The following is a 12,885-nucleotide window of genomic DNA, read 5'->3' on the forward strand; positions in this document are numbered from 1 at the left end:
TCTTCATGGACTGAATTATTGAATACAAAATTGAGACACGTTTCCTGCTGTTCTTACTTTTGTACATATCACCAAAAATGTCAACTGGGTTAGTTTCAGATTTCTCCAAGGATGGAAGCCCTGATTAGCAGGTACATAAAACAATCACATTTTTCTAGCCCATCCAATTCTCCTTTTAGCGAGGACTGGCGGGCCTAAAATCCGGGTCAAAGCGATCCATCTCAGCTGACTGTCTCTCAGGTGATGGTGATCTTTTGTCCATTGATTCAAACTGTTAAGATGCTTCTCGTACAGGGTTTTACTGCCCAGTACGGGTTGCAGTGGTATGTCTAACTGTGAGGTTTCCAGGTCCTTCCACCTTGCTGTGTACTCTGGTTACAGCAGCATGCTAGAGGTCTTATCTATCCCATTGATTAAATTGCTCAGGTGTGACTTCGATTGGCAAGGATTGGAACAACATGTTTGTAATCGATCCAGTTTCAATCACAACCTGCGCTCAGTCCGCTTATCAGGAGCGACAGACAGGCAGAGTGCGGCAGACACATTCCTCCACATCTGTCTGCCACTCATATATCAGGCCCCGCCCCTGTGAGCACTGACGGCGCACTCAGCCAATCACAGCCGACGGGGGCGTGTCCTCGGTGTGTCCGGCTGCTATTGTCTAAACTTTTGTCCGCTGTGAGTTTGTGGATGTTTAAACTGGGAGCACTGGGAGCACTGGGACAGGACACACACAGACAGATCCCCAGTGTGTGTGTGCGCGCGTGTGTTTGTTTCTGCACCCCCCTCCAGCCGACACACCGACCCCTCTCCGCTCCACAGGCCGCCTCTCAGCGCTGCTCTCCCGGCCTCGGAGGCAGCCGCGCCCCGCTCTCCTGTCCCGGAGGACAGAGGGGAAGAAGAGGAGACAAACAGACGGAAAAGTTTCGGAATGGAGGGATGAGGGGAGACGGAGGGAGGAGAGGACGGTCTCACACGCCACACTTTATTTTTCTCCTTTTTAAAACTTTTTCTGCTTCACTTCGGAGGCGTCCATCTTGAAGTTTCCCCCCGCGCGTGAGCACTCTCTCTGCTCTTCTTCACTTTCTCTCTTTAAAAAGCTCTTCTGGACTTTTCTCCAACTCTGCGGCTCCAATGAGGCGCGCGCGGCCGACTGAGAGCGAGCCCAGCTGACGTCAGTGATCAGGGATCGATAGGTGTGATCGGCTCCGGACTGGCCCGGGACGGATCGGGGATCGGGTCTGGATTAGTTATTCCGGGGGGGGATGGAGGGTTTGCGGGCCCCCGAGGCCGCGGGACGGGCCTCCTCCTGCGGGCTGCTGCTGCTCCTCCTCCCGCTGCTCCTGCTGACCTGCTGCACGGCCGACGAAGGTAAGACCACTGAAGTTTGTCCTGAGTGAGCTGCCGTACTGATCGATAAGGTTCTGCAGACTTGGTCAGAGCGAAACCAAGCAATCGATTATCGATTACTTGTTTCCGCACTTTGATAGATAACAAACTCTTAAACACCGAACCAGTCAAAGTTCGAATAACATTAATCGATGATGTTCACAAAATCCCTCAGTGTTCCAGATCTCATGTTAATAAGGGTCTCCGAACCACCTGGAAGTTCAGACAGAAAATTTGCTGTTTTTTGAATGAAGTTTGGTGCACAGAGAAAAGCAGAAACCAAACACAGGGAACAAGTGTCTGTGGTTCTGTAGAGGGTCTGTGGAGATTCTGTGGGGAGTCTGTGGTTCTGTGGAGGGTCTGTGGAGGGTCTGTGGGGAGTCTGTGGTTCTGTAGAGGGTCTGTGAGGGTTCTGTGGAGATTCTGTGGTTCTGTAGAGGGTCTGTGAGGGTTCTGTGGTTGTGTGGAGGGTCTGTGAGGGTTCTGTGGTTCTGTAGAGGGTCTGTGACAGGTCTGTGGGGAGTCTGTGGTTCTGTGGAGGGGTCTGTGGAGATTCTGTGGTTCTGTTGAGGGTCTGTGAGGGTTCTGTGGAGATTCTGTGGTTCTGTGGAGGGTCTGTGAGGGTTCTGTGGTTCTGTGAAGGGTCTGTGAGGGTTCTTTGGAGGTTCTGTGGTTCTGTGAAGGGTCTGTGAGGGTTCTGTGGAGATTCCGTGGTTCTGTAGAGGGTCTGTGAGGGTTCTGTGGAGATTCTGTGGTTCTGTGGAGGGTCTGTGAGGGTTCTGTGGTTCTGTAGAGGGTCTGTGGAGGGTCTGTGGAGATTCTGTGGTTCTATAGAGGGTCTGTGGAGATTCTGTGGTTCTGTAGAGGGTCTGTGGAGGGTCTGTGGGGAGTCTGTGGTTCTGTGGAGATTCTGTGGTTCTGTTGAGGGTCTGTGAGGGTTCTGTGGAGATTCTGTGGTTCTGTGGAGGGTCTGTGAGGGTTCTGTGGTTCTGTGAAGGGTCTGTGAGGGTTCTTTGGAGGTTCTGTGGTTCTGTGAAGGGTCTGTGGTTCTGTGAAGGGTCTGTGGTTCTGTGGAGGGTCTGTTCCTCTGCAGGTGGAGAACATGTCTTCCTGAAGGTTCCTCACAGAACCTGGACACCTGGCTCACCTGAGGACTCGGGGTCAGAAGCTGTCTCTCTGTCTGTTCGTTAGTCGATTGAGTCGTTTGAAGCAGGAACGTTGTGAGCGTGTGCAGGCTGAAGCAGGAGAAGGGCTTTAGGAGACACTGGTCCACAGGCCTGCCAGTGAGAGAACGCAGCTGTAACAAGAACAACAGAAGAACATGGAGAACCCTGTGATGCGTTTAAGGAACCCGCTGTGCTCCAGAGACAGGGGAGGGACCAGTCACTGTCTCATCTTTATTTATTCAGCATGAATATGTGGGGCCACATTTTAGTACAGGAAGTGTTCTGGCTTTGTTTGTAGTCAGCTCCAATCATCTGTCAGCAGGCTTGTTGTGGAGAGCAAAAGAACCGGAGCACAATCCTCCGTAACACCATGCTCCATCAGCTCCATCTGACGACGATTCATGTCTTTATTCATCTCTGTAAACAGACGTTAGCATGCTAACAGCTAACAGTCTGCTCCTCCATCCTTGGTGGAAGGTTTCTACTCAGACTGTAAACAATGCAGCACACGGAACAGGAAGTCCTTTATCTCAGGAAGCCCTGTTAAGATGGCCGTCGCTCCCAGAGGATAGATTTTGGTCAGAGTGGATTCAGTGTGCGACTGTTAATGAACAGCTGAATGTTAGACAGGCAGAGAGAGAGAGAGAGAGAGAGAGAGAGAGAGAGAGAGAGACAGGACATTGTGTTGGAGATATGAAGAAGTAGAACAGTAACTGACTGGAGAATCATTTAACAATCAGCAAACTAAAATTAGTAAAACTTTGCAAGAGGTTTGGTTGGGACTGTGCTGCAGATGTTTGCTGTCCATCGTGGGGTTTTGAGTGATTTTCTTCTCCGCCTGTGTGTGTGTGTGTGTGTGTGTGTGTGTGTGTGTGTGTGCGTGCGTGGGTGTGTCTCCATATTGTCCTCCATCTGTCTCTGTCTTTATGTCCTCTTTGTTCTGTTGTTAACCCTGCAGCCCCTCCAGACCTGCCTCTCTCTCTCTTTATTCTCTCTCTCTCTCTCTTTATTCTCTCTCTCTCTCTCTCTCTCTCCCTGGTTAATCCCTGTAGAGATGCAGGATTGAGTTTCTGACTGTGTGACAGGATTTACATGTTAAGTGCAGGTTGGTTAATCTGTTGATTGGCCCTTTGCACACACACACACACACACACACACACATACACACACACACACACACACACACACACACACAATGACTCTGGTGCTGAAATGTCTCCACCGTTTTCAGAATGAAGGAAAGATGATTAGAGATGGATTTTCAAAATAAAAGACCACAGCTCATGCTACTGTTGCTAAGCTAACCGCTTTCTGCAGGTAAAGCAGCCTCAGTGTGTTTATTATCAGTGATTTTTCACTTCCTGTTCTACAGGTTCTTCAGACACAAACGAGCCAATCAGCTCATAGATAAATGACATGCTTGTACTGAACACCTGAAGTCAGGTAAATGTGCAGCTCAATAGAAAAAGTGTGAGGAGACACTGCACAGTTTATACACACTGTTACACTATACATGTGTTATACTGTTCATAAATAGTGTGTGTAGTGTGTTTGCAGTGTGTGTAGTGTGTATGCAGTGTGTGTAGTGTGTGTGTAGTGTGTTTGCAGTGTGTGTAGTGTGTTTGCAGTGTGTGTAGTGTGTTTGCAGTGTGTGTAGTGTGTGTAGTGTGTTTGCAGTGTGTGTAGTGTGTTTGCAGTGTGTGTAGTGTATTTGCAGTGTGTGTAGTGTGTATGCAGTGTGTGTAGTGTGTATGCAGTGTGTGTAGTGTGTTTGCAGTGTGTGTAGTGTGTATGCTGTGTGTGTAGTGTGTTTGCAGTGTGTGTAGTGTGTATGCAGTGTGTGTAGTGTGTTTGCAGTGTGTGTAGTGTGTATGCAGTGTGTGTATTGTGTATGTAGTGTGTGTAGTGTGTTTGCAGTGTGTGCAGTGTGTTTGCAGTGTGTGTAGTGTGTTTGCAGTGTGTGTAGTGTGTATGCAGTATGTATGTAGTGTGTGTAGTGTGTAAGTAGTGTGTTTGCAGTGTGTGTAGTGTGTATGTAGTGTGTGCAGTGTGTTTGCAGTGTGTGTAGTGTGTTTGCAGTGTCTGTAGTGTGTATGCAGTGTGTGTAGTTTGTTTGCAGTGTGTGTAGTGTGTTTGCAGTGTGTGTAGTGTGTGTGTAGTTTGTTTGCAGTGTGTGTAGTGTGTATGCAGTGTCTGTAGTTTGTTTGCAGTGTGTGTAGTGTGTATGCAGTGTCTGCAGTGTGTGTTGTGTGTATGCAGTGTCTGTAGTGTGTATGCAGTGTGTGTAGTGTGTATGCAGTGTGTGTAGTGTGTTTGCAGTGTGTGTAGTGTGTATGCAGTGTGTGTAGTGTGTATGCAGTGTCTGTAGTGTGTATGCAGTGTGTGTAGTGTGTTTGCAGTGTGTGTAGTGTGTATGCAGTATGTATGTAGTGTGTGTAGTGTGTAAGTAGTGTGTAAGTAGTGTGTTTGCAGTGTGTGTAGTGTGTATGTAGTGTGTGCAGTGTGTTTGCAGTGTGTGTAGTGTGTTTGCAGTGTGTGTAGTGTGTATGCAGTGTATGTAGTGTGTGCAGTGTGTTTGCAGTGTGTGTAGTGTGTTTGCAGTGTGTGTAGTGTGTGCAGTGTGTTTGCAGTGTGTGTAGTGTGTATGCAGTGTGTGTAGTGTGTATGCAGTGTGTGTATTGTGTATGCAGTGTGTGTAGTGTGTATGCAGTGTGTGTAGTGTGTATGCAGTGTGTGTATTGTGTATGTAGTGTGTGTAGTGTGTTTGCAGTGTGTATGCAGTGTGTGTAGTGTGTATGCAGTGTGTGTAGTGTGTTTGCAGTGTGTGTGTTGTGTATGCAGTGTGTGTATGTGTTGTCGTTACATCAATGAGAGTGAAACAGAAAAACTAGAAAAGCTGCCAAATATTCAGAGAGCAAGTCAGAGCAGGACCACACACACACACACACACACACACACACACACACACACACACACACACACACACACACACACACACACACACACACACACACACTGTAAACAGTGCTGATAGTGATTAGAACTCATGACGAGGACACAGAAATAACCATGAAAACGCTGGCGGGATGTTTATACAAGATGCTCGGCCTGCGTGTGTGTGTGTGTGTGTGTGTGGGGGGGGGGGGGGGGGTGCAGTCTCCTCTGACGCTGCTTGCTGCTGAGGTAGTTTGTAGTTCTTCAGGACACCAAAGTGTCACATGACTCAGGTAAGAGGAGGAGAACACAGAGCACCTGGAACACCTGTAACAGGCTGTTACCATCCCTTTAAGATGTTTCTAAGGATGGCTCCTGGCTCCTTTAAGACTCTGTGTCAGTACAATATCAACCTGATCACATGACATGACATCACCATGACATCACAGCCCTGCAGCGCTGCAGCCCGCTGAAAGAAGAGGGGCATTCAGGTGCAGCAGGAGATCTGATACACCAACCTGCAGGGAGGACACATAAGAGACAGACAGGCAGAGAGACAGACAGACAGACAGACAGACAGAGAGAGAGATAGACAGACAGGCAGAGAGAGAGACAGACAGAGAGAGAGAGACGTTACAGTGTGAGTGTGTGACTGTTCAGGTGTCATGTCAGTTCGATTTCATCAGCTCAGATTAACAACAAGTGGAGGTGTGAAAGACACGCTGACCTGACACACACGAACATTTCCTCAGATTCCTTCAGTCACTTCTCGTTTTAATTAACCGACAAGGCGAATTAAAGAGAGAGAGAGAGTGTGTGTGTGTGTGTGTGTGTGTGTGTGTGTGTGTGTGTGTGTGTGTGTATTTGTAGTGTGTGTGTGTGTGGTTGTTCCGCTCGGCAGCAGCTGAGGAATGAAGCTGTCTGTGGTTCACTCAGTGTGTCTCACTGCCTCTCCATGACCCTGATACACACGTGTGTGTTACATGTTACGTGTGTTCTATAGAGTGTTAGATTCATGTGTTCATGTGAGCACGGCCTCCTCCTCATCCCTCCACACGTTCGTTACTTGACTACAACATGACTCTCCCTGGCACAGAGGAGGGAGGGAACGGAGCTCTGTGGGGGACTACTTTCTGCGGCGGATGAATCTGCATGTGTTGATCACCAGCAGTGTGATGAACTCAGCTGAGAGAGGAGGAGAGACATGACTGTGTGTGTGTGTGTGTGTGTTAGGTTACAGCCTGCTCCTGCTCACCTGTCCTCCTCTGCACACACCTGTACATTCTCTCTCTTCATGTTTTCATTATAACAGCAGGTTCTACATTTCAATGTTCTTTAATGTTCTCTGGCAGAACCATCAGAACCTTTACATCAGAGTCTCTCTTACCCCTTTTCCACCAATGCGACCCTGGTTCTAATTCAGGGCCGGTGCTCGTGCTGGTTCCGAGCTGGTTCAACTTGCGAACCAAGTCGGAACCAGTTTGTTTTTCCTCCTGCTGGAGCCCGTGGACGAGCCGCGTCCTGACGTCACTCTGTACGTGACCGCTTCTCCCAGCAGCAACTTTCCTCACATTAACAATGACGGACTACATGCTGTGTTTGCCGTTGTTGCTCTCCATGGACGGTGACCTTATGAGAAGAAAGGTTATGATCCACCCATTTTTATTCTTAATAAGACTGAACGAATGTTGTTAGCCTCTCTGCTCGCCCGCTAGCTTAATTTAGCTTGTTATTTAGCATCGATTAAACTGGGTATTAAACAAATCAGTCATCTCTTACTAAGTTTTCCAGGGAGCGTACACGACGCCACAGTTCTGAAACACTCTCATCTGGATGCCCTCAGTGACGGGGAGTTGCTGGGGCAAAACAAAGTGACCATCTCCGGCTGTGATGTTGGACATTACCTGATCGGTGGCCCGCCGGCGTACCCGATGCAACATCTGCTCATGAAACCTTCTTCAGATACTGGCAGACTGAGACCTGCTGTGTACTTCTACATATGTGGCGAACATGGTGATAACTTCACATAAGAAGGGACGAGTGACAAAACTACACAGTCTGACAAACCTGTTCTCTTTGTGTCAAAGCGATCAATATTGTCATCATTTGTTTCTCTGTTGATTAAAAAGCACGGAATCACAGACGGTCTCTTGTTTCATTTTTATTTTTTAGATAACGTTTATACATGTGCACAAGCTTTATACAACATGGAGTTTAACTGTGGCAGAGCTGCTCCATGGTGCAGGCCAGCTAACATCAGCGGTGGCTGCAGCGTCCCGTCGGCCTCGGCGTCATCGACTGCAGACAATTCTGTAAAAACACAATGAGAACAATGAACAAGACGTTTCCATTGCACACAGTGCTTGCCTAGGAGTCAAATGTTGAGTGATGTTAGTTTATGAGCCAGTGGCAAAATGTAGCACGTTAGTAGCATGCTAATGCTAGCAAGCTAGCTAGCTGTCGGTGAGCTAACATTACCCAAATAAGGTTTCAAAGGCTTGAAGGTTTGCAGGTCTAAAGGTTCTTGTAGAGGGTTCAAAGGTTCTGGTGCAGGTCTGATGGTTCTGAGAGGTTTCAAAGGTTCTGGTGGAGGTCTCAAAGGTTCTGGTGCAGGTCTGATGGTTCTGAGAGGTTTCAAAGGTTCTGGTGGAGGTCTCAAAGGTTCTGGTGCAGGTCTGATGGTTCTGAGAGGTTTCAAAGGTTCTGGTGGAGGTCTCAAAGGTTCTGGTGCATGTTTCAAAAGTTCTTGTGGAGGTTTTTAAAGGTTTTAATGGAAGTTTCAAAGATTGTTGCTGAGGTTCTAAGGTCCTTGTCCAAAGGAGATTTCAAAGGTTTTTTAAAGAATGTTCCAAAGGTTTTTAGGAAGGTTTTAAAGAACGTTTGAAGAACATCTGTGAGCCTGTCTAACTGACTCTACCTGTCTGTCTCTCAGAGGTTCTGATGAACACAAAGTGGGAAACGTCGGACCTGCGATGGACGACCTTTCCTGCTGAAGACCCACAGGTACACACAGAAACAACTGTTAGCTCTGAGCTAACTTCACCATTAATTTTAATGAGGAATGCAAGCCGTTAACCTTGTGTCTGTCTGCAGTGGGACGAAATGAGCGGACTGGACGAGGAGTCGAACAGCGTGAGGACGTACTCCATCTGCACACCTGACAGTCCCACCCCCTATTGGCTGAGGACTCGGTGGATCCCCAGGAAGGCGGCGACGACGCTCTACGTGGAGATCCGGTTTGTAGTTTGATTGACAGGCGTGTAAAAACAAAGCTGTTGTTTGATTGTGACTGACGGCGTTTCCTCCTCAGCTTCACCATGACGGAGTGCTCCGGTCTGAACCGCCGTCACTGCAAGGAGACCTTTAACCTTTACTACTACCAGTCTGACAGCGACGAGGCCACGCCCACCCACCCTTCCTGGATGGAGAACCCGTACACCAAAGTGTCCACGGTGGCGGCGGACCACCTGCTGTCCACCACCTGCTGCCGGGAGAGACGCTCCAACGTCAAGCTGCTGCGCCTGGAGCCACTGAGGGGGGCGGGGCTTTACCTGGCCTTCCAAAGCCAGGGCACCTGCATGGCCCTGCTCTCCGTACGCGTCTTCTACAGGAAGTGCCCGGCCCTCCGCCGCGCCTTCGCCTCCTTCCCCGAAACCGTCCCACACTCGCTGGTGGAGCAGGTAACCACACCATTACCATGGTTACAGCAGATAGACAGACAGTCACATGATTCATTTAGAAAAGTGAAAACATGACGTCCACATCATCTAGACAATTAAGTTTACAAAATTAAAAGCCTTATAATTTGGTTTACAAAATAAAAGCTCAATAGTATTACAATATTTGAAGAGCTCCATTTTGTTACTTAAGTTATTTATTTTGTGTGTGTGTGTGTGTGTGTGTGTGTGTGTGTGTGTGCTGCAGGCTCAGGGTGTGTGTGTGGAGAATGCCGTGACTCCGCCTGGCGAGCAGTCTCGGCCTCCCAGCATGCTTTGCGGCGAGGACGGGCAGTGGGTGGGGCAGCCCACATCCAGCTGCGCTTGTCGCCCCGGATACCAGGCGGGCGACAGTGACGTGCGCTGTCGAGGTGAGAGAGTTTTCAAAATAAAAGCACCATGTTTAAAGTGACCTGTTCAGACACGTCACCCGTCAGTGTGAGAGGGGAAGAGTCGTCAGCACTTAAAGTTCTTTCTGTTCACACACACACACACACACACACACACACACACACACACATACACGCACACACACACACACACAGGGTAAACACAGGGCTGTAGATGATTACAGTCAGATGTGTTGACAGAGAGGAAGATGGACAGACAGTCTGTACGCCCCGCCCCCTCTGTGACATCCCTCCAGTCTGTGGGGGGGGGGTCGATGAAAGCAGAGAGAGTCCGTTTGGTTGTCGAAGCTTCCTGTTATTCTCTGTGAGGTCAGAGGTCAGCTGACCTCAATCAGGAAGTGCTGCCGCGGAGACACCAAGGAGGGGGGGTCGCTTCTGCTTCTGGTGAACCCCCACGGACACACACTCGTAAAACACACACTCACACACACACAGGGGAGGGGTGTGGAAGTAAAAGCCTAGCTGAGTGAAAAGGTCAGAGGTCAACTTCTGCAGCTGAAGCTACCAGAGAGTGTGTGTGTGTGCGTGCGTGTGTGCGTGTGTGCGTGTGTGCCCTCTCTTGGCGGGAGATAGCGGTGATGACATCATGGCAGCACTTTCCACATCCTGTTGAAGTCGAGGTCACTTCCTGTCTCTCATTGTGTCTCTGTGATGTTGGACTTCCTGTCTGCAGCGGCTCGACTCTCCTGATGGTTCAACTTTTATTTATTGTCATTAAACCTGGTGTCGCTCTCACTTCCTGCTGCCGCTCGTCTCCTGATCATCTTTCAAAACACACACACACCACACACACACACACACACACACACACCACACACACACACACACACACACACCACACACACCACACACACACACACACACACACACTGTTGGTGTGTTTGTGAGGAGCTGTTTGAGATGCTAATGCTAATGCTAACCCTGTGTCTCTGCAGCCTGTCCGTCAGGTCAGTTTAAGGCGGGGTCAGGACCTGGAGGATGCAGCCCGTGTCCAGACAAAAGCAGCACGCCAATCCCAGGCTCTGCCATCTGCTTGTGTCACCATGGTTACCACCGAGCAGACTCAGACCCGCCACACGCCGCCTGCACCCGTGAGACCCCCTCCCTTTTTCAGTTTGAGGTGGAAGAATCCGGACTTTAAGGCTGTGTTCAGACTACAAGGGAAGCAAGCACGAAGACAAAGTCAGCCTCTCTTGGTCTCAACACAGCTTTAGTCCTACGTTTCCCACAATGCACCTCTCACTTTTATTATCAATGCTGACGTTAGCCTGGTGACATCACTGTGACATCATCAGGTTCATTCTCTCCTCTCGTTCTGTGTGTTTCTGTTTCACATCTTTACATGTCTTTATCCTGACCACACACACGCGCGCGCACACACACACACACACACACACACGCCAGCTCTATTATACTGTCTGCCAGCAACTCCACACGCCCCTTTAAATACCCTGAGCCGCCCCTTTAACTACATCGCCCCAGGCAACGACAATTAGGCCAAATTAATAGGCTCATTACCTCTGCCTGTGTATGTGTGTGTGTGTGTGTGTTATCTATCAGCCCTCCTTCAGTCAACAACAGAAGAATGTTTAATAATGAGCTTTTGCAGCACAGAATCATTTCCTTGGATTTTGTTGCATGCCTTGTTTCACTGAGCTGCCATTTGAGTCTGAACACAGCAGCCCGGTGTTTGACCTCTGACCTCTGACCCCCCTCAGGCCCCCCCTCCGCTCCCCGCTCCATCGTGAGTCAGATCAACGACACCTCGCTGACTCTGGAGTGGAGCGAGCCGCTGGACCGAGGAGGACGAGGTGACCTGACCTACAGAGTGCTGTGCTCCCGCTGCGGGTCCCCCACCACCAAGGTACACACATGGACCAGGTAGACCAGGCAGACCAAGACCAGGTAGACCAGGTAGACCAGGCAGACCAAGACCAGGTAGACCAGGTAGACCAGGCAGACCAAGACCAGGTAGACCAGGCAGACCAAGACCAGGTAGACTAGGTAGACCAGGTAGACCAAGACCAAGTAGACCAAGACCAGGTACACCAAGACCAGGTAGAGCAGGTAGAACAGGTAGAGCAGGTACACCAAGACCAGGTAGACCAGGTAGACCAAGAGCAGGTAGAGCAGGTAGAGCAGGTAGAACAGGTAGAGCAGGTAGAGCAGGTAGAACAGGTAGAGCAGGTAGACCAAGACCAGGTAGACCAGTTGGACAAAAAAAAAATAAAAAAAAGCCCTACACACTTCCTGTCAGCACCTGTGTCCGGTCGCACTTGAAGCTGTTTGTTGGCTCTTCCTGACTCCGCCCCCTCCTGTCTCAATCGTTGCTTGTGTTGTATTAACTCTCAGATGTTCGTCGCTTTGGACAGAAGCGTCTGATAAATGAAACTGTAACATTGTAACCAGGTAGACCAGTTAGACCAGACAGACCGGTATCAGAAACCAGCCCAGTCTCCTCCCCTGACTCCGCCCCCTCCTGTTTGCTCCTCAGGGATTGGTCGGTTCCTGTTCACCGTGTGATGACAGCGTCCTGTACCGGCCGACGCAGCGTGGTCTGACTCAGCGTCGTGTCATCATCTGGGGACTCCGCCCACACACCAAGTACTCCTTCACCGTCCAATCACTGAACGGCGTCTCTGCTCTCAGCCAATCAGAGCCAGCCTCTGACAGAGTCAACGTCACCACCAGCAAAGACGGTACGCAACACATGCCCACACTACACTGCCCAGAATGCCTTTCAAACCGACTGATTAAAGTGACCATGTCCCTGTGAGTGGTTTGATCATTGATGATGACACTTTGATCTGAAAACACATATTTTATAGACGAAATGTTTACGATTATATATTCTTCAAACAGCAGAACTCACTGTGACACCAGACTCCATTCACAAAATCTGCAACTGTACCTCAGACAACACAGGCGTCTTTCTTCTACTGCTGCCTCGGTCTGTTTGTTTGTTTCAGTTGTTTTGTGTTGCACAAATATTAATTTGAATTAGAACACAACACTTAAAACACCAAAGTCACACAGTAACACTAACTAAGTAACCAATCAGTGCAGCGTTAGAGCAGCAGCTCCGGTCTCCTGTGAGCTCAAATCAGTGTTTTTGTGAATGGAGTCTGGTGTGTGTGCAGAGAGCGATGTAACGTCTGTGTGTGGTTAAAACAATCCTCTTCCTCTGTAACAAAAAGGTCTATCTCTGTAGGGATCCTTTCTGTCATGTTGTCACACACTTAGAAGAACAATCTGAGCCTGTCAGTGGAA

General features: G+C 49.2%; 1 protein-coding gene across 1 annotated transcript in view; it reads left to right on the forward strand.

Moving 5' to 3' along the window:
• The first annotated feature begins 632 nt into the window (after positions 1–632).
• Positions 633–12,885, forward strand: part of LOC138601088 (ephrin type-B receptor 4b-like) — a 30,449-nt gene continuing 18,196 nt past the window's right edge. Inside the window, exons 1-8 of the mRNA XM_069672669.1 lie at positions 633–1,371; positions 8,422–8,492; positions 8,583–8,725; positions 8,800–9,169; positions 9,414–9,576; positions 10,551–10,706; positions 11,334–11,479; positions 12,110–12,314. Coding sequence (XP_069528770.1) covers positions 1,266–1,371; positions 8,422–8,492; positions 8,583–8,725; positions 8,800–9,169; positions 9,414–9,576; positions 10,551–10,706; positions 11,334–11,479; positions 12,110–12,314 — 1,360 coding nt within the window. The 5' untranslated portion in view covers positions 633–1,265. The remainder of the gene's footprint in view (positions 1,372–8,421; positions 8,493–8,582; positions 8,726–8,799; positions 9,170–9,413; positions 9,577–10,550; positions 10,707–11,333; positions 11,480–12,109; positions 12,315–12,885) is intronic.

Source organism: Semicossyphus pulcher, unplaced genomic scaffold (genome assembly GCF_022749685.1).
Source record: "Semicossyphus pulcher isolate SPU_LCO1_2020_fin unplaced genomic scaffold, fSemPul1.0.p SCAF_21, whole genome shotgun sequence".
Lineage (NCBI taxonomy): Eukaryota > Metazoa > Chordata > Actinopteri > Labriformes > Labridae > Semicossyphus > Semicossyphus pulcher.